The sequence below is a fragment of the Oncorhynchus mykiss genome, chromosome 2 (genome assembly GCF_013265735.2).
Source record: "Oncorhynchus mykiss isolate Arlee chromosome 2, USDA_OmykA_1.1, whole genome shotgun sequence".
Taxonomy (NCBI): Eukaryota; Metazoa; Chordata; class Actinopteri; order Salmoniformes; family Salmonidae; genus Oncorhynchus; species Oncorhynchus mykiss.
This window is the reverse complement of record NC_048566.1, coordinates 96,646,611-96,670,532: the sequence shown is the minus strand read 5'-3', so window position 1 is coordinate 96,670,532 and position 23,922 is coordinate 96,646,611. Positions and strand designations below refer to the sequence as shown.

The window sequence follows — 23,922 nt, the reverse complement described above, 5'->3', positions numbered from 1 at the left end:
TATGGTGGTGAAATGTCTCCTAGTAGTATACTATCTATGGTGGTGACATGTCTCCTAGTAGTATACTATCTATGGTGGTGAAATGTCTCCTAGTAGTATACTATCTATGGTGGTGAAATGTCTCCTAGTAGTATACTGTCTATGGTGGTGAAATGTCTCCTAGTAGTATACTGTCTATGGTGGTGAAATGTCTCCTAGTAGTATACTATCTATGGTGGTGAAATGTCTCCTAGTAGTATACTATCTATGGTGGTGAAATGTCTCCTAGTAGTATACTATCTATGGTGGTGACATGTCTCCTAGTAGTATACTATCTATGGTGGTGAAATGTCTCCTAGTAGTATACTATCTATGGTGGTGACATGTCTCCTAGTAGTATACTATCTATGGTGGTGACATGTCTCCTAGTAGTATACTATCTATGGTGGTGACATGTCTCCTAGTAGTATACTATCTATGGTGGTGAAATGTCTCCTAGTAGTATACTATCTATGGTGGTGAAATGTCTCCTAGTAGTATACTGTCTATGGTGGTGAAATGTCTCCTAGTAGTATACTGTCTATGGTGGTGAAATGTCTCCTAGTAGTATACTGTCTATGGTGGTGAAATGTCTCCTAGTAGTATACTATCTATGGTGGTGACATGTCTCCTAGTAGTATACTATCTATGGTGGTGACATGTCTCCTAGTAGTATACTATCTATGGTGGTGACATGTCTCCTAGTAGTATACTATCTATGGTGGTGACATGTCTCCTAGTAGTATACTATCTATGGTGGTGACATGTCTCCTAGTAGTATACAATCTATGGTGGTGAAATGTCTCCTAGTAGTATACTATCTATGGTGGTGAAATGTCTCCTAGTAGTATACTGTCTATGGTGGTGAAATGTCTCCTAGTAGTATACTATCTATGGTGGTGAAATGTCTCCTAGTAGTATACTATCTATGGTGGTGACATGTCTCCTAGTAGTATACTATCTATGGTGGTGACATGTCTCCTAGTAGTATACTATCTATGGTGGTGAAATGTCTCCTAGTAGTATACTATCTATGGTGGTGAAATGTCTCCTAGTAGTATACTGTCTATGGTGGTGAAATGTCTCCTAGTAGTATACTGTCTATGGTGGTGACATGTCTCCTAGTAGTATACTGTCTATGGTGGTGACATGTCTCCTAGTAATATACTGTCTATGGTGGTGACATGTCTCCTAGTAGTATACTATCTATGGTGGTGACATGTCTCCTAGTAGTATACTGTCTATGGTGGTGACATGTCTCCTAGTAGTATACTATCTATGGTGGTGACATGTCTCCTAGTAGTATACTATCTATGGTGGTGACATGTCTCCTAGTAGTATACTATCTATGGTGGTGAAATGTCTCCTAGTAGTATACTGTCTATGGTGGTGACATGTCTCCTAGTAGTATACTATCGATGGTGGTGACATGTCTCCTAGTAGTATACTATCTATGGTGGTGAAATGTCTCCTAGTAGTATACTATCTATGGTGGTGACATGTCTCCTAGTAGTATACTATCTATGGTGGTGACATGTCTCCTAGTAGTATACTATCTATGGTGGTGACATGTCTCCTAGTAGTATACTATCTATGGTGGTGACATGTCTCCTAGTAGTATACTATCTATGGTGGTGACATGTCTCCTAGTAGTATACTATCTATGGTGGTGACATGTCTCCTAGTAGTATACTATCTATGGTGGTGAAATGTCTCCTAGTAGTATACTATCTATGGTGGTGAAATGTCTCCTAGTAGTATACTATCTATGGTGGTGACATGTCTCCTAGTAGTATACTATCTATGGTGGTGACATGTCTCCTAGTAGTATACTGTCTATGGTGGTGACATGTCTCCTAGTAGTATACTATCTATGGTGGTGAAATGTCTCCTAGTAGTATACTATCTATGGTGGTGACATGTCTCCTAGTAGTATACTATCTATGGTGGTGACATGTCTCCTAGTAGTATACTATCTATGGTGGTGACATGTCTCCTAGTAGTATACTGTCTATGGTGGTGACATGTCTCCTAGTAGTATACTATCTATGGTGGTGACATGTCTCCTAGTAGTATACTGTCTATGGTGGTGAAATGTCTCCTAGTAGTATACTGTCTATGATGGTGACATGTCTCCTAGTAGTATACTATCTATGGTGGTGACATGTCTCCTAGTAGTATACTGTCTATGGTGGTGAAATGTCTCCTAGTAGTATACTGTCTATGATGGTGACATGTCTCCTAGTAGTATACTATCTATGGTGGTGACATGTCTCCTAGTAGTATACTATCTATGGTGGTGACATGTCTCCTAGTAGTATACTATCTATGGTGGTGACATGTCTCCTAGTAGTATACTATCTATGGTGGTGACATGTCTCCTAGTAGTATACTGTCTATGATGGTGACATGTCTCCTAGTAGTATACTATCTATGATGGTGACATGTCTCCTAGTAGTATACTATCTATGGTGGTGACATGTCTCCTAGTAGTATACTATCTATGGTGGTGACATGTCTCCTAGTAGTATACTATCTATGGTGGTGAAATGTCTCCTAGTAGTATACTGTCTATGGTGGTGACATGTCTCCTAGTAGTATACTATCTATGGTGGTGACATGTCTCCTAGTAGTATACTATCTATGGTGGTGACATGTCTCCTAGTAGTATACTATCTATGGTGGTGACATGTCTCCTAGTAATATACTGTCTATGATGGTGACATGTCTCCTAGTAGTATACTATCTATGATGGTGACATGTCTCCTAGTAGTATACTATCTATGGTGGTGACATGTCTCCTAGTAGTATACTATCTATGGTGGTGACATGTCTCCTAGTAGTATACTATCTATGGTGGTGAAATGTCTCCTAGTAGTATACTGTCTATGGTGGTGACATGTCTCCTAGTAGTATACTATCTATGGTGGTGACATGTCTCCTAGTAGTATACTATCTATGGTGGTGACATGTCTCCTAGTAGTATACTATCTATGGTGGTGACATGTCTCCTAGTAGTATACTATCTATGGTGGTGACATGTCTCCTAGTAGTATACTATCTATGGTGGTGACATGTCTCCTAGTAGTATACTATCTATGGTGGTGACATGTCTCCTAGTAGTATACTATCTATGGTGGTGAAATGTCTCCTAGTAGTATACTATCTATGGTGGTGAAATGTCTCCTAGTAGTATACTGTCTATGGTGGTGAAATGTCTCCTAGTAGTATACTGTCTATGGTGGTGAAATGTCTCCTAGTAGTATACTGTCTATGGTGGTGAAATGTCTCCTAGTAGTATACTATCTATGGTGGTGACATGTCTCCTAGTAGTATACTATCTATGGTGGTGACATGTCTCCTAGTAGTATACTATCTATGGTGGTGACATGTCTCCTAGTAGTATACTATCTATGGTGGTGACATGTCTCCTAGTAGTATACTATCTATGGTGGTGACATGTCTCCTAGTAGTATACAATCTATGGTGGTGAAATGTCTCCTAGTAGTATACTATCTATGGTGGTGAAATGTCTCCTAGTAGTATACTGTCTATGGTGGTGAAATGTCTCCTAGTAGTATACTATCTATGGTGGTGAAATGTCTCCTAGTAGTATACTATCTATGGTGGTGACATGTCTCCTAGTAGTATACTATCTATGGTGGTGACATGTCTCCTAGTAGTATACTATCTATGGTGGTGAAATGTCTCCTAGTAGTATACTATCTATGGTGGTGAAATGTCTCCTAGTAGTATACTGTCTATGGTGGTGAAATGTCTCCTAGTAGTATACTGTCTATGGTGGTGACATGTCTCCTAGTAGTATACTGTCTATGGTGGTGACATGTCTCCTAGTAATATACTGTCTATGGTGGTGACATGTCTCCTAGTAGTATACTATCTATGGTGGTGACATGTCTCCTAGTAGTATACTGTCTATGGTGGTGACATGTCTCCTAGTAGTATACTATCTATGGTGGTGACATGTCTCCTAGTAGTATACTATCTATGGTGGTGACATGTCTCCTAGTAGTATACTATCTATGGTGGTGAAATGTCTCCTAGTAGTATACTGTCTATGGTGGTGACATGTCTCCTAGTAGTATACTATCGATGGTGGTGACATGTCTCCTAGTAGTATACTATCTATGGTGGTGAAATGTCTCCTAGTAGTATACTATCTATGGTGGTGACATGTCTCCTAGTAGTATACTATCTATGGTGGTGACATGTCTCCTAGTAGTATACTATCTATGGTGGTGACATGTCTCCTAGTAGTATACTATCTATGGTGGTGACATGTCTCCTAGTAGTATACTATCTATGGTGGTGACATGTCTCCTAGTAGTATACTATCTATGGTGGTGACATGTCTCCTAGTAGTATACTATCTATGGTGGTGAAATGTCTCCTAGTAGTATACTATCTATGGTGGTGAAATGTCTCCTAGTAGTATACTATCTATGGTGGTGACATGTCTCCTAGTAGTATACTATCTATGGTGGTGAAATGTCTCCTAGTAGTATACTATCTATGGTGGTGACATGTCTCCTAGTAGTATACTATCTATGGTGGTGACATGTCTCCTAGTAGTATACTATCTATGGTGGTGACATGTCTCCTAGTAGTATACTGTCTATGGTGGTGACATGTCTCCTAGTAGTATACTATCTATGGTGGTGACATGTCTCCTAGTAGTATACTGTCTATGGTGGTGAAATGTCTCCTAGTAGTATACTGTCTATGATGGTGACATGTCTCCTAGTAGTATACTATCTATGGTGGTGACATGTCTCCTAGTAGTATACTGTCTATGGTGGTGAAATGTCTCCTAGTAGTATACTGTCTATGATGGTGACATGTCTCCTAGTAGTATACTATCTATGGTGGTGACATGTCTCCTAGTAGTATACTATCTATGGTGGTGACATGTCTCCTAGTAGTATACTATCTATGGTGGTGACATGTCTCCTAGTAGTATACTATCTATGGTGGTGACATGTCTCCTAGTAGTATACTGTCTATGATGGTGACATGTCTCCTAGTAGTATACTATCTATGATGGTGACATGTCTCCTAGTAGTATACTATCTATGGTGGTGACATGTCTCCTAGTAGTATACTATCTATGGTGGTGACATGTCTCCTAGTAGTATACTATCTATGGTGGTGAAATGTCTCCTAGTAGTATACTGTCTATGGTGGTGACATGTCTCCTAGTAGTATACTATCTATGGTGGTGACATGTCTCCTAGTAGTATACTATCTATGGTGGTGACATGTCTCCTAGTAGTATACTATCTATGGTGGTGACATGTCTCCTAGTAGTATACTATCTATGGTGGTGACATGTCTCCTAGTAGTATACTATCTATGGTGGTGACATGTCTCCTAGTAGTATACTATCTATGGTGGTGAAATGTCTCCTAGTAGTATACTATCTATGGTGGTGACATGTCTCCTAGTAGTATACTATCTATGGTGGTGAAATGTCTCCTAGTAGTATACTGTCTATGGTGGTGACATGTCTCCTAGTAGTATACTATCTATGGTGGTGACATGTCTCCTAGTAGTATACTATCTATGGTGGTGACATGTCTCCTAGTAGTATACTATCTATGGTGGTGAAATGTCTCCTAGTAGTATACTATCTATGGTGGTGAAATGTCTCCTAGTAGTATACTATCTATGGTGGTGACATGTCTCCTAGTAGTATACTATCTATGGTGGTGAAATGTCTCCTAGTAGTATACTGTCTATGGTGGTGACATGTCTCCTAGTAGTATACTATCTATGGTGGTGACATGTCTCCTAGTAGTATACTATCTATGGTGGTGACATGTCTCCTAGTAGTATACTATCTATGGTGGTGACATGTCTCCTAGTAGTATACTGTCTATGGTGGTGACATGTCTCCTAGTAGTATACTATCTATGGTGGTGACATGTCTCCTAGTAGTATACTATCTATGGTGGTGACATGTCTCCTAGTAGTATACTATCTATGGTGGTGACATGTCTCCTAGTAGTATACTATCTATGGTGGTGACATGTCTCCTAGTAGTATACTATCTATGGTGGTGAAATGTCTCCTAGTAGTATACTATCTATGGTGGTGACATGTCTCCTAGTAGTATACTATCTATGGTGGTGACATGTCTCCTAGTAGTATACTATCTATGGTGGTGACATGTCTCCTAGTAGTATACTATCTATGGTGGTGACATGTCTCCTAGTAGTATACTATCTATGGTGGTGACATGTCTCCTAGTAGTATACTATCTATGGTGGTGACATGTCTCCTAGTAGTATACTATCTATGGTGGTGAAATGTCTCCTAGTAGTATACTATCTATGGTGGTGACATGTCTCCTAGTAGTATACTATCTATGGTGGTGACATGTCTCCTAGTAGTATACTATCTATGGTGGTGACATGTCTCCTAGTAGTATACTGTCTATGGTGGTGACATGTCTCCTAGTAGTATACTATCTATGGTGGTGAAATGTCTCCTAGTAGTATACTATCTATGGTGGTGACATGTCTCCTAGTAGTATACTATCTATGGTGGTGACATGTCTCCTAGTAGTATACTATCTATGGTGGTGAAATGTCTCCTGGTAGTATACTATCTATGGTGGTGAAATGTCTCCTAGTAGTATACTATCTATGGTGGTGACATGTCTCCTAGTAGTATACTATCTATGGTGGTGAAATGTCTCCTAGTAGTATACTATCTATGGTGGTGAAATGTCTCCTAGTAGCATACTATCTATGGTGGAGAAATGTCTCCTAGTAGTATACTGTCTATGATGGTGACATGTCTCCTAGTGGTATACTATCTATGGTGGTGACATGTCTCCTAGTAGTATACTATCTATGGTGGTGGCATGTCTCCTAGTAGTATACTATCTATGATGGTGAAATGTCTCCTAGTAGTATACAATCTATGGTGGTGAAATGTCTCCTAGTAATATACTCTCTATGGTGGTGAAATGTCTCCTAGTAGTATACTATCTATGGTGGTGAAATGTCTCCTAGTAGTATACTATCTATGGTGGTGAAATGTCTCCTAGTAGTATACTATCTATGGTGGTGACATGTCTCCTAGTAGTATACTATCTATGGTGGTGAAATGTCTCCTAGTAGTATACTATCTATGGTGGTGAAATGTCTCCTAGTAGTATACTATCTATGGTGGTGAAATGTCTCCTAGTAGTATACTATCTATGGTGGTGAAATGTCTCCTAGTAGTATACTATCTATGGTGGTGAAATGTATCCTAGTAGTATACTATCTATGGTGGTGACATGTCTCCTAGTAGTATACTATCTATGGTGGTGAAATGTCTCCTAGTAGTATACAATCTATGGTGGTGAAATGTCTCCTAGTAGTATACTATCTATGGTGGTGAAATGTCTCCTAGTAGCATACTATCTATGGTGGAGAAATGTCTCCTAGTAGTATACTGTCTATGGTGGTGACATGTCTCCTAGTAGTATACTATCTATGGTGGTGACATGTCTCCTAGTAGTATACTATCTATGGTGGTGACATGTCTCCTAGTGGTATACTATCTATGGTGGTGACTTGTCTCCTAGTAGTATACTATCTATGTTGGTGGCATGTCTCCTAGTAGTATACTATCTATGGTGGTGAAATGTCTCCTAGTAGTATACAATCTATGGTGGTGAAATGTCTCCTAGTAATATACTCTCTATGGTGGTGAAATGTCTCCTAGTAGTATACTATCTATGGTGGTGAAATGTATCCTAGTAGTATACTATCTATGGTGGTGACATGTCTCCTAGTAGTATACTATCTATGGTGGTGAAATGTCTCCTAGTAGTATACAATCTATGGTGGTGAAAAGGCTCCCGAAATAGTATACTATCTATGGTGGTGAAATGTCTCCTAGTAGTATACTATCTATGGTGGTGAAATGTCTCCTAGTAGTATACTATCTATGGTGGTGAAATGTCTCCTAGTAGTATACTATCTATGGTGGTGAAATGTCTCCTAGTAGTATACTATCGATGGTGGTGACATGTCTCCTAGTAGTATACTATCTATGGTGGTGAAATGTCTCCTAGTAGTATACTATCTATGGTGGTGACATGTCTCCTAGTAGTATACTATCTATGGTGGTGACATGTCTCCTAGTAGTATACTATCTATGGTGGTGACATGTCTCCTAGTAGTATACTATCTATGGTGGTGAAATGTCTCCTAGTAGTATACTATCTATGGTGGTGAAATGTCTCCTAGTAGTATACTATCTATGGTGGTGACATGTCTCCTAGTAGTATACTATCTATGGTGGTGAAATGTCTCCTAGTAGTATACTGTCTATGGTGGTGACATGTCTCCTAGTAGTATACTATCTATGGTGGTGACATGTCTCCTAGTAGTATACTATCTATGGTGGTGACATGTCTCCTAGTAGTATACTATCTATGGTGGTGACATGTCTCCTAGTAGTATACTGTCTATGGTGGTGACATGTCTCCTAGTAGTATACTATCTATGGTGGTGACATGTCTCCTAGTAGTATACTATCTATGGTGGTGACATGTCTCCTAGTAGTATACTATCTATGGTGGTGACATGTCTCCTAGTAGTATACTATCTATGGTGGTGACATGTCTCCTAGTAGTATACTATCTATGGTGGTGAAATGTCTCCTAGTAGTATACTATCTATGGTGGTGACATGTCTCCTAGTAGTATACTATCTATGGTGGTGACATGTCTCCTAGTAGTATACTATCTATGGTGGTGACATGTCTCCTAGTAGTATACTGTCTATGGTGGTGACATGTCTCCTAGTAGTATACTATCTATGGTGGTGACATGTCTCCTAGTAGTATACTATCTATGGTGGTGACATGTCTCCTAGTAGTATACTATCTATGGTGGTGAAATGTCTCCTAGTAGTATACTATCTATGGTGGTGACATGTCTCCTAGTAGTATACTATCTATGGTGGTGAAATGTCTCCTAGTAGTATACTATCTATGGTGGTGACATGTCTCCTAGTAGTATACTATCTATGGTGGTGACATGTCTCCTAGTAGTATACTATCTATGGTGGTGACATGTCTCCTAGTAGTATACTATCTATGGTGGTGACATGTCTCCTAGTAGTATACTATCTATGGTGGTGACATGTCTCCTAGTAGTATACTATCTATGGTGGTGACATGTCTCCTAGTAGTATACTATCTATGGTGGTGACATGTCTCCTAGTAGTATACTATCTATGGTGGTGACATGTCTCCTAGTAGTATACTATCTATGGTGGTGACATGTCTCCTAGTAGTATACTATCTATGGTGGTGACATGTCTCCTAGTAGTATACTATCTATGGTGGTGACATGTCTCCTAGTAGTATACTATCTATGGTGGTGACATGTCTCCTAGTAGTATACTATCTATGGTGGTGACATGTCTCCTAGTAGTATACTATCTATGGCGGTGACATGTCTCCTAGTAGTATACTATCTATGGTGGTGAAATGTCTCCTGGTAGTATACTATCTATGGTGGTGAAATGTCTCCTAGTAGTATACTATCTATGGTGGTGACATGTCTCCTAGTAGTATACTATCTATGGTGGTGAAATGTCTCCTAGTAGTATACTATCTATGGTGGTGACATGTCTCCTAGTAGTATACTATCTATGGTGGTGACATGTCTCCTAGTAGTATACTATCTATGGTGGTGAAATGTCTCCTGGTAGTATACTATCTATGGTGGTGAAATGTCTCCTAGTAGTATACTATCTATGGTGGTGACATGTCTCCTAGTAGTATACTATCTATGGTGGTGAAATGTCTCCTAGTAGTATACTATCTATGGTGGTGAAATGTCTCCTAGTAGCATACTATCTATGGTGGAGAAATGTCTCCTAGTAGTATACTGTCTATGATGGTGACATGTCTCCTAGTGGTATACTATCTATGGTGGTGACATGTCTCCTAGTAGTATACTATCTATGGTGGTGGCATGTCTCCTAGTAGTATACTATCTATGATGGTGAAATGTCTCCTAGTAGTATACAATCTATGGTGGTGAAATGTCTCCTAGTAATATACTCTCTATGGTGGTGAAATGTCTCCTAGTAGTATACTATCTATGGTGGTGAAATGTCTCCTAGTAGTATACTATCTATGGTGGTGAAATGTCTCCTAGTAGTATACTATCTATGGTGGTGACATGTCTCCTAGTAGTATACTATCTATGGTGGTGAAATGTCTCCTAGTAGTATACTATCTATGGTGGTGAAATGTCTCCTAGTAGTATACTATCTATGGTGGTGAAATGTCTCCTAGTAGTATACTATCTATGGTGGTGAAATGTCTCCTAGTAGTATACTATCTATGGTGGTGAAATGTATCCTAGTAGTATACTATCTATGGTGGTGACATGTCTCCTAGTAGTATACTATCTATGGTGGTGAAATGTCTCCTAGTAGTATACAATCTATGGTGGTGAAAAGGCTCCCGAAATAGTATACTATCTATGGTGGTGAAAAGGCTCCCGTAGTAGTATACTATCTATGGTGGTGAAATGTCTCCTAGTAGTATACTATCTATGGTGGTGAAATGTCTCCTAGTAGTATACTATCTATCGTGGTGAAATGTCTCCTAGTAGTATACTATCGATGGTGGTGACATGTCTCCTAGTAGTATACTATCTATGGTGGTGAAATGTCTCCTAGTAGTATACTATCTATGGTGGTGACATGTCTCCTAGTAGTATACTATCTATGGTGGTGACATGTCTCCTAGTAGTATACTATCTATGGTGGTGACATGTCTCCTAGTAGTATACAATGTTCACCTGTGTTAACCTCTATGTTAACCTGGGTGCCGTCTTTAGCCTTGTCTCCAAGGCTTGCTGCCACTAAACGCGTCTTGGTTCGGCATGTTTAAAAACCCTTTGACATCAGAGGTGGAGGATATTACTGCACGATCCACTGTTTAAAATCCATCCTGTCTTTTCTACAACCAACCTTCCTACCTTTTTGCCTGTTGTTTTTACCACCCAGCTTTGAATTCTGCATGACAAACCACGAGTTTATATGTTTGGTTGTTCTTGAACTGAGCCTCCGTTTGGTGGATGCCCCGGCTCCCCGTCCCCCTCTCCCGCCGAGTCCATAGTAGGTCTACTTGCTCGTGGAGGTGGTGATGCTGAACGGGCAGGATCCGGCTCAACTTCAGCACTGGGCCTTATGACATTGGCCTACGTCATATCACATCGTAACAACGATTTTGAGAAAAATCATGATGAAAGTGTCCATTTTAGGTCCTATTGTCATGGTTTGCCACTGACACACACACACACACACACACACACACACACACACACACACACACACACACACACACACACACAGTGGGTCTAGGGTGGGACTGTGAGTCATGCTCTCCTACAGGGCTGGAATTAAATTTAGAAAACCTTGATTTATACACATTTCTAAGTACCAAAGCCCTCCAGTGACTCACCATGTTATTAGGCTGGTTATGGATGACAGGGTGTAGCTGACTTCTGTCTGTGCCCACTTTTCCTGTTTGCCAGCTGTGTGTGTGGTGTGTGTGCATGTGGGTGTGTGCATGTGGGTGTGGCGTGTGTGTGTTTTGTGCGCATGCATACCTCATAAACTTGAGCTGCTCCCCGACAGCGCACACACACTCAGTCACCAGTCCCTGTAGGTTGTGGTCTATTTCAGCTACATAGCCTGCAGTGATAGGAGCTAGGAGTGTGTCTCAGTCTGTCTCAGTTGAGCAGAGAGGAGATCCAGTGAGTGGTTCTGACAGCAGGCCGTTGGGCCCACTCCTCAGGGCCAGGATCCGGTCCAGGACACACGCACAGCAACGTTGTCCAGCTCAGTTCCTCCATGGCCCCAACCCCTCTAGCACGGAACAGACCTGAGAGGGAGAGAGTGAACTTCTCAGAGTTGACATCATCAGTCATTTCTTACCGCAGGAGATTACAGGCGTTCGCATCATCCCTGTGTGTGTGTGTGTGTGTGTTTGTGTGTGTGTGTGTGTGTGTGCACCATGTGCACGCCGTGTGCAATGCTGTGTCCTACTGTGAGCACGTCTCTCTATTCCCCCCATAGTGCTGTAGAGCTGCTGTCTGGTGGGGCTGTGGAGAAGGTCAGTGGCAGATCCAGGATGAGTGTACTGTGACTCTCTCTAACCATGTCCCTTCCTCCCTCTCTCTCTCTCTCTCTCCCTCCTATAGGAGCGACCTCATAGTGCTGTAGACCAGCTGTCTGGTGGGGCTGTGGAGAAGGACAGTGGCAGATCTAGGATGAGTGTACTGTGACTCTCTCTAACCATGTCCCTTCCTCTCTCTCTCTCTCTCCCTCCTATAGGAGCGACCTCATAGTGCTGTAGACCAGCTGTCTGGTGGGGCTGTGGAGAAGGACAGTGGCAGATCCAGAATGAGTGTAGAAGAGCAGCTGGAGAGGATCAGGAGACACCAACAGGGGGCGCTAAGAGAGAAGAAGAAGGGGCTTCACATCCTGGCAGGAAGTAGCTGCAACAGCCCGCAGGACTACACCACACACAGCCACAGTACCACATCAACACCGTCACGTAGCCCTTCGTTCACCAAGGAGAACCCCTTCCGCAGCATGCAGGTAGGTACACACAGAGCCATCGATATATAGGTCTCAGGGTACACGCACCACAGGTACAGTGCTGCGGGATTGGAAACAATATCATTTTAAATACAGTTCAAGTCGGAAGTACAGTAAATTCCAAATCTATTTGAAGCTCCTGATTGAAACCATTTTAATCGACCCCAACCCTGCGGTGCCAGATCTCAGAACAGATACATGTTGGTTCACACGCCAGAGCTTCGTTCATGGAGATAAAGTGTTGTTGTGTTCCCAACAGAACCGTCGTCAGCGCGGCGAGGGGATGAGCAGTGACATCCTGGAGTTGGAGGCGTCACTCAGAGAACAGGAAGTGGTCAGAGAGCAGGAGACGCCGGCCGAGGAGATAGCACGCCTTAAAGAGGCCACACACACTGACCACTACAACATGGACAGAGAGGTATGTATGGATGAGCCTCCCTTTTGAGCCTGGTTCCTCTCTAGGTTTCTTCCCTCTGAGCCTGGTTCCTCTCTAGGTTTCTTCCCTCTGAGCCTGGTTCCTCTCTAGGTTTCTACCCTCTGAGCCTGGTTCTTCTCTAGGTTTCTACCCTCAGAGCCTGGTTCCTCTCTAGGTTTCTACCCTCTGAGCCTGGTTCCTCTCTAGGTTTCTACCCTCTGAGCCTGGTTCCTCTCTAGGTTTCTACCCTCTGAGCCTGGTTCCTCTCTAGGTTTCTACCCTATGAGCCTGGTTCCTCTCTAGGTTTCTTTCCTCTGAGCCTGGTTCCTCTGTAGGCTTCTTCTCTCTGAGGAGTTTTCCTGGCCAGTGTGCTTCTGCCTGTTCTTAAGGGTGTAGGTTAAGTTACTGTTAGCACTCTGACAACTGCTGATGTAATATGGATTTTATCTCAATCTCTCTCTCTCTCTAGTAGCTGTCAGTCCCTGAGAGTCAGATCCAGAGGAGGCTCTCAGTCCTCAGCCCTGATACTAATCCCTCTCTTTCCACTCCTCTCTCTCTCCCTCCCTCTTCTCCTCTCCCTCTCCTTCTCTCTCCAGCTGTCAGTCCCTGAGAAGGTGTTGATTCCAGAGCGTTATGTGGAGTCAGATCCAGAGGAGTCTCTCAGTCCAGAGCAGGAGGCTGACAAACAAAAGAAAGTGGACCGCATCAAAGCCCTCATCGCCAAAAACAGGTAGCTAACACACACGCACACACACCCACCAAGAACTACTGTATACATTAAAGTAAGTAAACACACCACTCAGCAGTACAGTCCTGTTCCACTCAGTGGTCTAACTGTAGTCTCAGGAAATGGGATCATCCAATCACACACAACCTCTATCAAACTGCGAGTACAGTAATACTTGACCTTCATTTATTTTTAGAAAACCAAAAAAATAGAGACACGGAAGTCTATGTGTCTTTCTGTTCCTTTCCAAATCTGTCTGAAATGTCATTCATTCCAGTTGGTCAGGGTTGGTGTTGACCAGCTAGACAGGGTTGGTATTGACCAGCTGGACAGGGTTGGTGTTGACCAGGTGACCAGGGTTGGTATTGACCAGCTAGACAGGGTTGGTATTGACCAGCTAGACAGGGTTGGTATTGACCAGCTGGACAGGTTTAGTATTTACCAGCTGGACAGGGTTGGTATTGACCAGCTGGACAGGGTTGGTATTGACCAGCTGGTCAGGGTTGGTATTGACCAGTTGGACAGGGTTGGTATTGACCAGTTGGACACGGTTGGTATTGAACAGCTGGTCAGGGTTGTTATTGACCAGTTGGACAGGGTTGGTATTGACCAGTTGGACAGGGTTGGTATTGACCATTTTGGACAGGGTTGGTAGTGACCAGCTGGACAGGGTTGGTGTTGACCAGCTGGACAGGGTTGGTATTGACCAGCTGGTCAGGGTTGGTATTGACCAGTTGGACAGGGTTGGTATTGACCAGTTGGACAGGGTTGGTATTGACCAGCTGGACAGGGTTGGTATTGACCAGTTGGACACGGTTGGTATTGACCAGCTGGACAGGGTTGGTATTGACCAGCTGGACAGGGTTGGTGTTGACCAGCTGGACAGGGTTGGTGTTGACCAGCTGGTCAGGGTTGGTATTGACCAGTTGGACACGGTTGGTATTGACCAGCTGGACAGGGTTAGTATTGACCAGTTGGACAGGGTTGGTATTTACCAGGTGACCAGGGTTGGTATGGACCAGCTGGACAGGGTTGGTATTGACCAGCTGGACAGGGTTGGTATTGACCAGTTGGACAGGATTAGTATTGACCAGTTGGACAGGGTTAGTATTGACCAGTTGGACAGGGTTAGTATTGACCTGCTGGACAGGGTTGGTATTGACCAGTTGGACAGGGTTGGTATTGACCAGCTGGACAGGGTTGGTATTTACCAGGTGACCAGGGTTGGTATTGACCAGCTGGACAGGGTTGGTATTGACCAGCTGGACAGGGTTGGTATTGACCAGCTGGACAGGGTTGGTATTTACCAGCTGGACAGGTCACATGTGTCCCATCCGGATCCAGCTGTCCCAACAACACATGCGTTCTTCTTGCTCTTTCCATTCAGATCAGTGCCAGTGGTGGCTGGTGGAAGGAGTTATAGGAAGACGGGCTCATTGGCTCATCCTCGTCTATGGGGTTATTCCACAACAGCAGGAGCAGAAAATGATATCTCCGATTGTTCTGTCAATAGGTGCTTCACTGGGAGGAAGGATGTTTCAACGGGCTTTTTACATTTCTATCACAAACTATTTTTGAGAAAATCATGATGAAAGTGTCCATTTTAGGCCCTTTGTAGCCCGATACATGTCTCCTGTAAAACACTATGATCTGGGAACTATACATGATCCTGACAACATCTTATAGTATTTTATGTTTGGGTCGGCAGATAGCCTAGTAGTTAGAGTGTAGGGACGGTAGGTAGCCTAGTGGTTATAGTGTTGGGGCGGTAGGTAGCCTAGTGGTTAGAGTGGAGGGGTGGCAGGTAGCCTAGTGGTTAGAGTGTAGGGGCGGTAGGTAGCCTAGTGGTTAGAGTGTTGGGCCAGTAACTGAATGGTTGCTGGATCAAATCCCCGAGCTGACAAGGTAAAAGTCTGTTGTTCTGCCCCTGAAAAAGGCACTGTAGACGTTCATTTGAAATGACACAATGACAAGGTTCCAGTTTAACAAAGTGTACGATACTGTCTGAACACACTACAAAGTAGCCATTCCACTCGAGGCTAGGTTCCATCAACATCAAGACTTCCTGCTCAGGTGCACTCTTGACTGAGTGATAGCCCCGTAATAACAGAAACATGAAACATCAACAACATAATCAAATGTTCAAGTTCCTCATTACAGATGGGTTGTGTGACAGTTTTTATTTGTATTACTCAAGCTGCCACTTTCCATTACTGAGAGCCTGTAGGAGCACCAGACCTGATGCTCCCTTTTTAAGTCAGATAGTCAGCAAGCCTTTGTGGTCGACCACAGAATCCGCTGGATTCTCTGTGCTTGAGTAAGTTCCTCGACGCTGCTAATCTCAAGACGAAGTCTTTTCTCTGTGACAGACTTGGTTGACTTCACAGCATCAACTAATGAGTAGTTGTCAGTGACACACACTACAGGTAGAATGTGCCGTTTTGTCTCACCAGGGGTAAGCTCTGAGAACAGAGTTGCAGGAAAGATAGCATTGTCAAGATAGCATTGTCAAGATAGCATTGTCAAGATAGCATTGTCAAGATAGCATTGTCAAGATAGCATTGTCAAGATAGCATTGTCAAGATAGCATTGTCAAGATAGCATTGTCAAGATAGCATTGTCAATTCCATCCGCAAGAGAAAGTGTTTCTCCAGCCAGTGTGTTTCAGACAACCCTTCTGATAATTTTTCACTGCCAACAGATAGGTGAGAATCTTCCTCCTTCACCCATTAACACGATGAGACGTCCACCTCGTGTGCCTCCGTCTGTAAGGTTCCCTAGCGAAGCATCACTGACGACAACTAGTTTCAAAGGAGTCATCTTATCCAACATGCTGAAACTTTAAAGTCTCTTGTTGTGATTTCAGTTTACGAACAACTTTGTTCGCCTCATGAATGGTTTGTACAGTGGTGTGTTTCGTGTTAGGATGCCAAGTTGCAACCATCAAACATTACATCAGGTCTACTCTGTCTAGCAACCCGTAAAAATGTGTCCTATCTTCGACCTCAATTGATCAGCTTCAATTCCACACAGAGAGGAATTCCTTCCTTTGTACGGCTCTTGAAGAATCGATGTGAATGGGTTGAAGATTATTGATATAGCTCTCCTGTTGCATCAGTATTGTTCCAGCAACTGTAATAAACTCTATGCCAACATAACAATTATCATGCTCCTCACGGCCGACCAGGAAAACAGCTTTGAGGTGTGGAATCACAGTTGTAGCAAAGGTCTGTGAGCCACCCCCCAGATGAAGTCATCAACATGACAGGCAAAGGTCTGTGAGCCACCCCCCAGATGAAGTCATCAACATGACAGGCAAAGGTCTGTGAGCCACCCCCCAGATGAAGTCATCAACATGACAGGCAAAGGTCTGTGAGCCACCCCCCAGATGAAGTCATCAACATGACAGGCAAAGGTCTGTGAGCCACTCCCCGATGAAGTCATCAACATGACAGGCAAAGGTCTGTGAGCCACCCCCCAGATGAAGTCATCAACATGACAGGCAAAGGTCTGTGAGCCACCCCCCAGATGAAGTCCTCAACATGACAGGCAAAGGTCTGTGAGCCACCCCCCAGATGAAGTCATCAACATGACAGGCAAAGGTCTGTGAGCCACCCCCCAGATGAAGTCATCAACATGACAGGCAAAGGTCTGTGTGCCACCCCCCAGATGAAGTCATCAACATGACAGGCAAAGGTCTGTGAGCCACCCCCCAGATGAAGTCATCAACATGACAGGCAAAGGTCTGTGAGCCACCCCCCAGATGAAGTCATCAACATGACAGGCAAATACTCCAGTCACATTGCAGTCTTGATCAAGCCAATAGAAGACTGCAGGATCCACTTGTGACATTTTTCCACCTGTATTCAGCATTTGTTGCCTTGACTTTGTTGTACCAGTAGAGTGATGCATCTGCCAGTCCACACACACACTTTTAAAAAAAAGTTTCCACAGTGTTCCTTCACTCTTAGCTTCAGGCGGAGGTCAGATGTGAATGTCCCTTGACATATCTGTTCCCTGCAAAAATGCAGTTTTGATGTCTATGGAATTAAGTTTCCATTGTTTCTGGCAGATCACTGACATCAGCAATCTGAGTGACTCTGATGCGCATGTCGGTGAGTCTTTTGGGAGTTGTTTAGCAGACAGCTCCTCTAAACCTCTAGCCACCAGCCACACTCCCTTCTAGTGCTGAACGGTGCTGTCCCACCCCCATGCACTCACACTGGTCCCTTCTAGTGCTGAAAGGTGCTGTCCCACCCCCATGCCCTCACACTGGTCCCTTCTAGTGCTGAAAGGTGCTGTCCCACCCCCATGCCCTCACACTGGTCCCTTCTAGTGCTGAAAGGTGCTGTCCCACCCCCATGCCCTCACACTGGTCCCTTCTAGTGCTGAAAGGTGCTGTCCCACCCCCATGCCCTCACACTGGTCCCTTCTAGTGCTGAAAGGTGCTGTCCCACCCCCATGCACTCACACTGGTCCCTTCTAGTGCTGAAAGGTGCTGTCCCACCCCCATGCCCTCACACTGGTCCCTTCTAGTGCTGCTGGCTTGTCAACCAGTACAGAGGGAAGATTAGGGTTCTGCCCCAACACTAGTTGCTATGGGCTGTAACTATGAACATTGTGCATTGAGTTTTTTTGCCATCAAAGCCCAATCTAGGGCTGTTTTCCAGTCACATCCATTGTCTTGCTTCACTTTCAGTGTCTGATTATGTCTCTCCACAAGTCCATTGCTTCATGGACTGTATGCAGCAGTTGTCTTTACTTCCATGTTGAATTTCTCTGCCATTTCTCTTATTTCATTATTATTGAATTCTCCTCCATTGTCACTGTATAATTTCTGGGTCGGGCCACGCACACTTATCCAGGAATGAATGAAGTGCTTTACGATGACACTGGGTTTCTTTGTATTCACAATGCTTCTAGCGCTGAAGCGTGTGAAGTGGTGGACTATGTGAAGGTACCACACACTTGGTCCCAGCTCATGTAGATCTACAGCCACTGTTTCATTGTATTTGGAAGCCAGTGGCAAACCAACAGCTGGTCTGGGCTTAGGTTTGCTGTATTTCTGACATGTCTCACAACTGTGCTCTGTGTCCGTCAGAATCTCCTTTTTACAAGGCCAGTCAAGTTCTTCCGCACCGATCTCGACAAACCATTTTTGTATGAGCCTCGCTTTGTGCACGGGTGCATCGTCATGCTGAAACAGGAAAGGGCCTTGCCCAAAACGGTTGCAACAAAGTTGGATGCACAGAATCATCTAGAATGTCATTGTATGCTGTAGAGTTAAGATGTCCCTTCACTGGAACGAAGGGGCCTAACCTGAACCATGAAACACAGCCCCAGACTATTACTCCTCCTCCACCTGTTCTCCTGGCATCCGCCAAACCCAGATGGCGTGATTCATCACTCCAGAGAATGTGTTTCCACTGATCCAGAGTCCATTGGCTGTGAGCTTTACGTGAGATTGCCACATTCTATGTTCTAAATGTCAGATATTGGATTTATAAAACATACTTTTTTTTTGTCTCCTGTCCTGGGGTAATTGTGTTTTGTGCAAATGCAATATATTTATGTGTCCTGTCTCTCCAATATGCAGAACGTGCTCTCCCCTGATGTGCTGAGCCCTGAGGAGGAAGCTGAGGAGGGCACAGTGTGTCTTAACTCTTAACATCTCTCTCTCTCTCTCTCTCTCTCTCTCTCTCTCTCTCTCTCTCCCTCTCTCGCTCTGTCTCTATCTCTGTCTCTCTCTCTCTGTGTGTCTCGCTCTCTCTCTCTGTGTGTCTCTGTCTCTCTCTCTGTGTGTCTCTGTCTCTCTCTCTGTCTCTCTCTCTCTCTCTCTGTCTGTCTCTCTCTCTCTCTCTCTCTCTCTCTCTCTCTCTCTCTCTCCAGTATGCAGAATGTTCTCTCTCCTCCAGGTCCAGAGAAGGAGGCTGAAGAGGAAACCACAGCTCAGGATCATGAGAAAATGATCAACATATCCTATGAACTGGCTGCTGAGGCCTCCAAACGCAGCAAGCTGGTGGCAGGTACAGTACAACACAGTATAACAGTACAGAACAGGATCACATAGGACAGGATAGTTTATTACAACAGAGTATAACAGTACAGAACAGGAACACATAGGACAGGATAGTTTATTACAACACAGTATAACAGTACAGAACAGGATCACATAGGACAGGATAGTTAATTACAACACAGTATAACAGTACAGTAGATATACTAGAACATCTCCTGTGACCACTAGCCAGCCTCCGCCCAGCACCCTGCCCTGAACTTCAATCATTGTCGCTAGCCAGCTACCACCCGGCAACTCTACCATGCTCCTTAGAGGCTGCTGCCCTATGTACATAGACATGGAATCACTGGTCATTTTAATAATGTTTAGATGCTGTTTTACCCACTTCATATGTATATACTGTATTCTGGTCAACATATACAGTGGGGCAAATAAGTATTTAGGCAGCCACCAATTGTGCAAGTTCTCCCACTTAAAAAGATGAGTGGCCTGTAATTTTCATCATAGGTACACTTCAACTATGATAGACAAAATGAGAAAAAAAATCCAGAAAATCACATTGTAGGATTTTTAATGAATGTATTTGCAAATTATGGTGGAAAATAAGTATTTGGTCAATAACAAAAGTTTATCTCAATACTTTGTTATATGCCCTTTGTTGGCAATGACAGAGGTCAAACGTTTTCTGTAAGTCTTCACAAGTTTTTCACACACTGTTGCTGGTATTTTGGCCCATTCCTCCATGCAGATCTCCTCTAGAGCAGTGATGTTTTGGGGCTGTTGCTGGGCAACACAGACTTTCAACTCCCTCCAAAGATTTTTTATGGGGTTGAGATCTGGAGACTGTCTAGGCAACTCCAGGACCTTGAAATGCTTCTTACGAAGCTATACCTTCGTTGCCCAGGCGGTGTGTTTGGGATCATTGTCATGCTGAAAGACCCACGATACATGGCCCCATTCATTCTTTCCTTTACACGGATCAGTCATCCTGGTCCCTTTGCAGAAAAACAGCCCCAAAGCATGATGTTTCCACCCCCATGCTTCACAGTAGGTATGGTGTTCTTTGAATTCAACTCAGCATTCTTTGTCCTCCAAACACGACGAGTTGAGTTTTTACCAAAAAGTTATATTTTGGTTTCATCTGACCATATGACATTCTCCCAATCTTCTTCTGGATCATCCAAATGCTCTCTAGCAAACTTCAGACGGGCCTGGACATGTACTGGCTTAAGCAGGGGGACACGTCTGGCACTGCAGGATTTGAGTCCCTGGCGGAGTAGTGTGTTACTGATGGTAGGCTTTGTTACTTTGGTCCCAGCTCTCTGCAGGTCATTCACTAGGTCCCCCCGTGTGGTTCTGGGATTTTTGCTCACCGTTCTTGTGATCATTTTGACCCCACGGAGTGTGATCTTGTGTGGAGCCCCAGATCGAGGGAGATTATCAGTGGTTAGCGCGCACTGCGCCCGGCCTAATAAGTCCATAATGATGGACTGTCATTTCTCTTAACTTATTTCAGCTGTTTTTTCCATAATTTGGACTTGGTCTTTTATCAAATAGTGCTATCTTCTGTAAACCACCCCTACCTTGTCACAACACAACTGATTGGCTCAAACACATTAAGAAGTAAAGACATTACACAACTTAACTTTTAACAAGGCACACCTGTTAATTGAAATTAATTCCAGGTGACTACCTCATGAAGCTGGTTGAGAGAATGCCAAGAGTGTACAAAACTGTCATCAAGGCAAATGGTGGTTCATCTCAAATCTAAAATATATTTAGATTTGTTTAACACTTTTTTGGTTACTACATGATTCCTTATGTGTTATTTCGTAGTTTTGATGTCTTCTACAATGTAGAATAATATGTGTATGTGACCAATAACGTCTGCACTAAATATGTGTATGTGACCAATAACATCTGCACTAAATATGTGTATGTGACCAATAACATCTGCTAAATATGTGTATGTGACCAATAACATCTGCTAAATATGTGTATGTGACCAATCAGATTTGATTTTGAGCTGGTTGCCGAGGCAGAATAGCAATTTGTCCAGTTTTGTTCATAATATGCAATCAATTCATGCTGCATATGTGACTTCATTTTTTCTTCAACTAATGTTCTATTCCACAGGATATAACATAGATTTGTTCGCATGCATAACATGACATAACATGACATAACATGCATAACATGACATAACATGCATAACATGACATAACATGCATAACATGACATAACATGACATAACATGACATAACATGCATAACATGACATAACATGCATAACATGACATAACATGCATAACATGACATAACATGCATAACATGACATAACATGACATAACATGACATAACAGTATTCATTTTTTTTATTTGATTTACCTCATTGATTTGCTTTACTTGTTTTGTCATTCACTCACTTTACATTTTTTTTAAAGAATGAAAGAAGTAATGTAAACAACTTGTTTTTCCGCTGTGTGTGTGTGTGTGTGTGTGTGTGTGTGCGGCTTGTGTCTGTACGTCGTGTGTGTCCATGTACATGGTGTGCGTCCTGTGTGGTTTGCAGTGCGCAGCTTGTCATCCTCCTCACCTCCTCCTGAGCCCCAACCCTCCTCATCTCCACCTCCTAACACACAGCCCCCCCCCCAGCTCACTGATGGCTCCCACTTCATCTGTGTCTAGTAGTGGCAGCAGTAAGTGTGTGTAGGAACGCCCGTAAGAGTCCCGTCTCTGTTCAGTCTCTCCTCTCTGTTCAGTCTCTCCTCTGTTCAGTCTCTCCTCTCTGTTCAGTCCCTCCTCTCTGTTCAGTCTCCTCTGTTCGGTCTCTCATCTCTGTTCGGTCTATCCTCTCTGTTCAGTCTCTCCTCTGTTCAGTCTCTCCTCTCTGTTCAGTCTCTCCTCTCTGTTCAGTCTCTCCTCTGTTCAGTCTCTCCTCTGTTCGGTCTCTCCTCTCTGTTCAGTCTCTCCTCTGTTCAGTCTCTCCTCTCTGTTCAGTCTCTCCTCTCTGTTCAGTCTTTCCTCTCTGTTCAGTCTCTCCTCTGTTCAGTCTCTCCTGTCTGTTCCGCCTTAAGCACACTACATTTTTAACAGAAAACTCAGGCTTGTAAACTCCATGTTTCCAGTTGCTCGTCCTCTCTCGTTCTCTCTCTCTCTCCATCTCCCTCACGCTTTCTCACTCTCTTTTCCTCGCTCTCTCTCTCCTTTTTAAATAATCTCTTTCTTTCCCTCTCTTTTTTAGCCTTGGCCTCAATGAAGACCTACACGTGAGAAGACCTCTTCACTAGGACATGACACACCCAGCACAAAATCCAACAAACTGGACTGACAGACTGATGGCCCGCTAGACCACGCCATGCTCTGTTCAATCTATACCTTACTACAGTATGACATCACATCCTCCTGTGCCATGATGTCAGTTCATGTTGCCACATCCCCCCCCTTTAACATCACCACCACTTTCCCCTCTCCCCCCCCCTACTCTCCATGTTATCACCCTTCTCCCCCCCCTACTCTCCATGTTATCACCCTTCTCCACCCCCCTACTCTCCATGTTATCACCCTTCTCCCCCCCCCCTACTCCACATGTTATCACCCCTCTCCGCCCCCCCCTACTCTCCATGTTATCACCCTTCTCCCCCCCCTACTCTCCATGTTATCACCCTCCCCCCCCTACTCTCCATGTTATCACCCTTCTCCCCCCCTACTCTCCATGTTATCACCCTCCCCCCCCTACTCTCCATGTTATCACCCTTCTCCCCCCCCTACTCTCCATGTTATCACCCTCCCCCCCCTACTCTCCATGTTATCACCCTTCTCCCCCCCCTACTCTCCATGTTATCACCCTTCTCCCCCCCCCCTACTCCACATGTTATCACCCCTCTCCGCCCCCCCCTACTCTCCATGTTATCACCCTTCTCCCCCCCCTACTCTCCATGTTATCACCCTCCCCCCCCTACTCTCCATGTTATCACCCTTCTCCCCCCCTACTCTCCATGTTATCACCCTTCTCCCCCCCTTCTCTCCATGTTATCACCCTTCTCCCCCCCTACTCTCCATGTTATCACCCTTCTCCCCCCCTTCTCTCCATG

At 43.8% G+C, this 23,922-nt stretch overlaps 1 protein-coding gene across 4 annotated transcripts in view; it reads left to right on the top strand.

Annotated features, from left to right (window-relative positions):
• The window catches only part of LOC110500541 (pleckstrin homology domain-containing family A member 5), a 249,944-nt gene extending 226,541 nt beyond the window's left edge, over nucleotides 1–23,403 (top strand). For all 4 annotated transcript variants that reach the window (XM_036960116.1, XM_036960115.1, XM_036960106.1 and 1 more), the window contains 6 exons: nucleotides 12,402–12,668; nucleotides 12,928–13,086; nucleotides 13,680–13,813; nucleotides 19,700–19,836; nucleotides 22,401–22,527; nucleotides 23,073–23,403. In XM_036960116.1, coding sequence (XP_036816011.1) covers nucleotides 12,402–12,668; nucleotides 12,928–13,086; nucleotides 13,680–13,813; nucleotides 19,700–19,836; nucleotides 22,401–22,516 — 813 coding nt within the window. In that variant the 3' untranslated portion in view covers nucleotides 22,517–22,527; nucleotides 23,073–23,403. The remainder of the gene's footprint in view (nucleotides 1–12,401; nucleotides 12,669–12,927; nucleotides 13,087–13,679; nucleotides 13,814–19,699; nucleotides 19,837–22,400; nucleotides 22,528–23,072) is intronic.
• The last annotated feature ends 519 nt before the right edge of the window (nucleotides 23,404–23,922 follow it).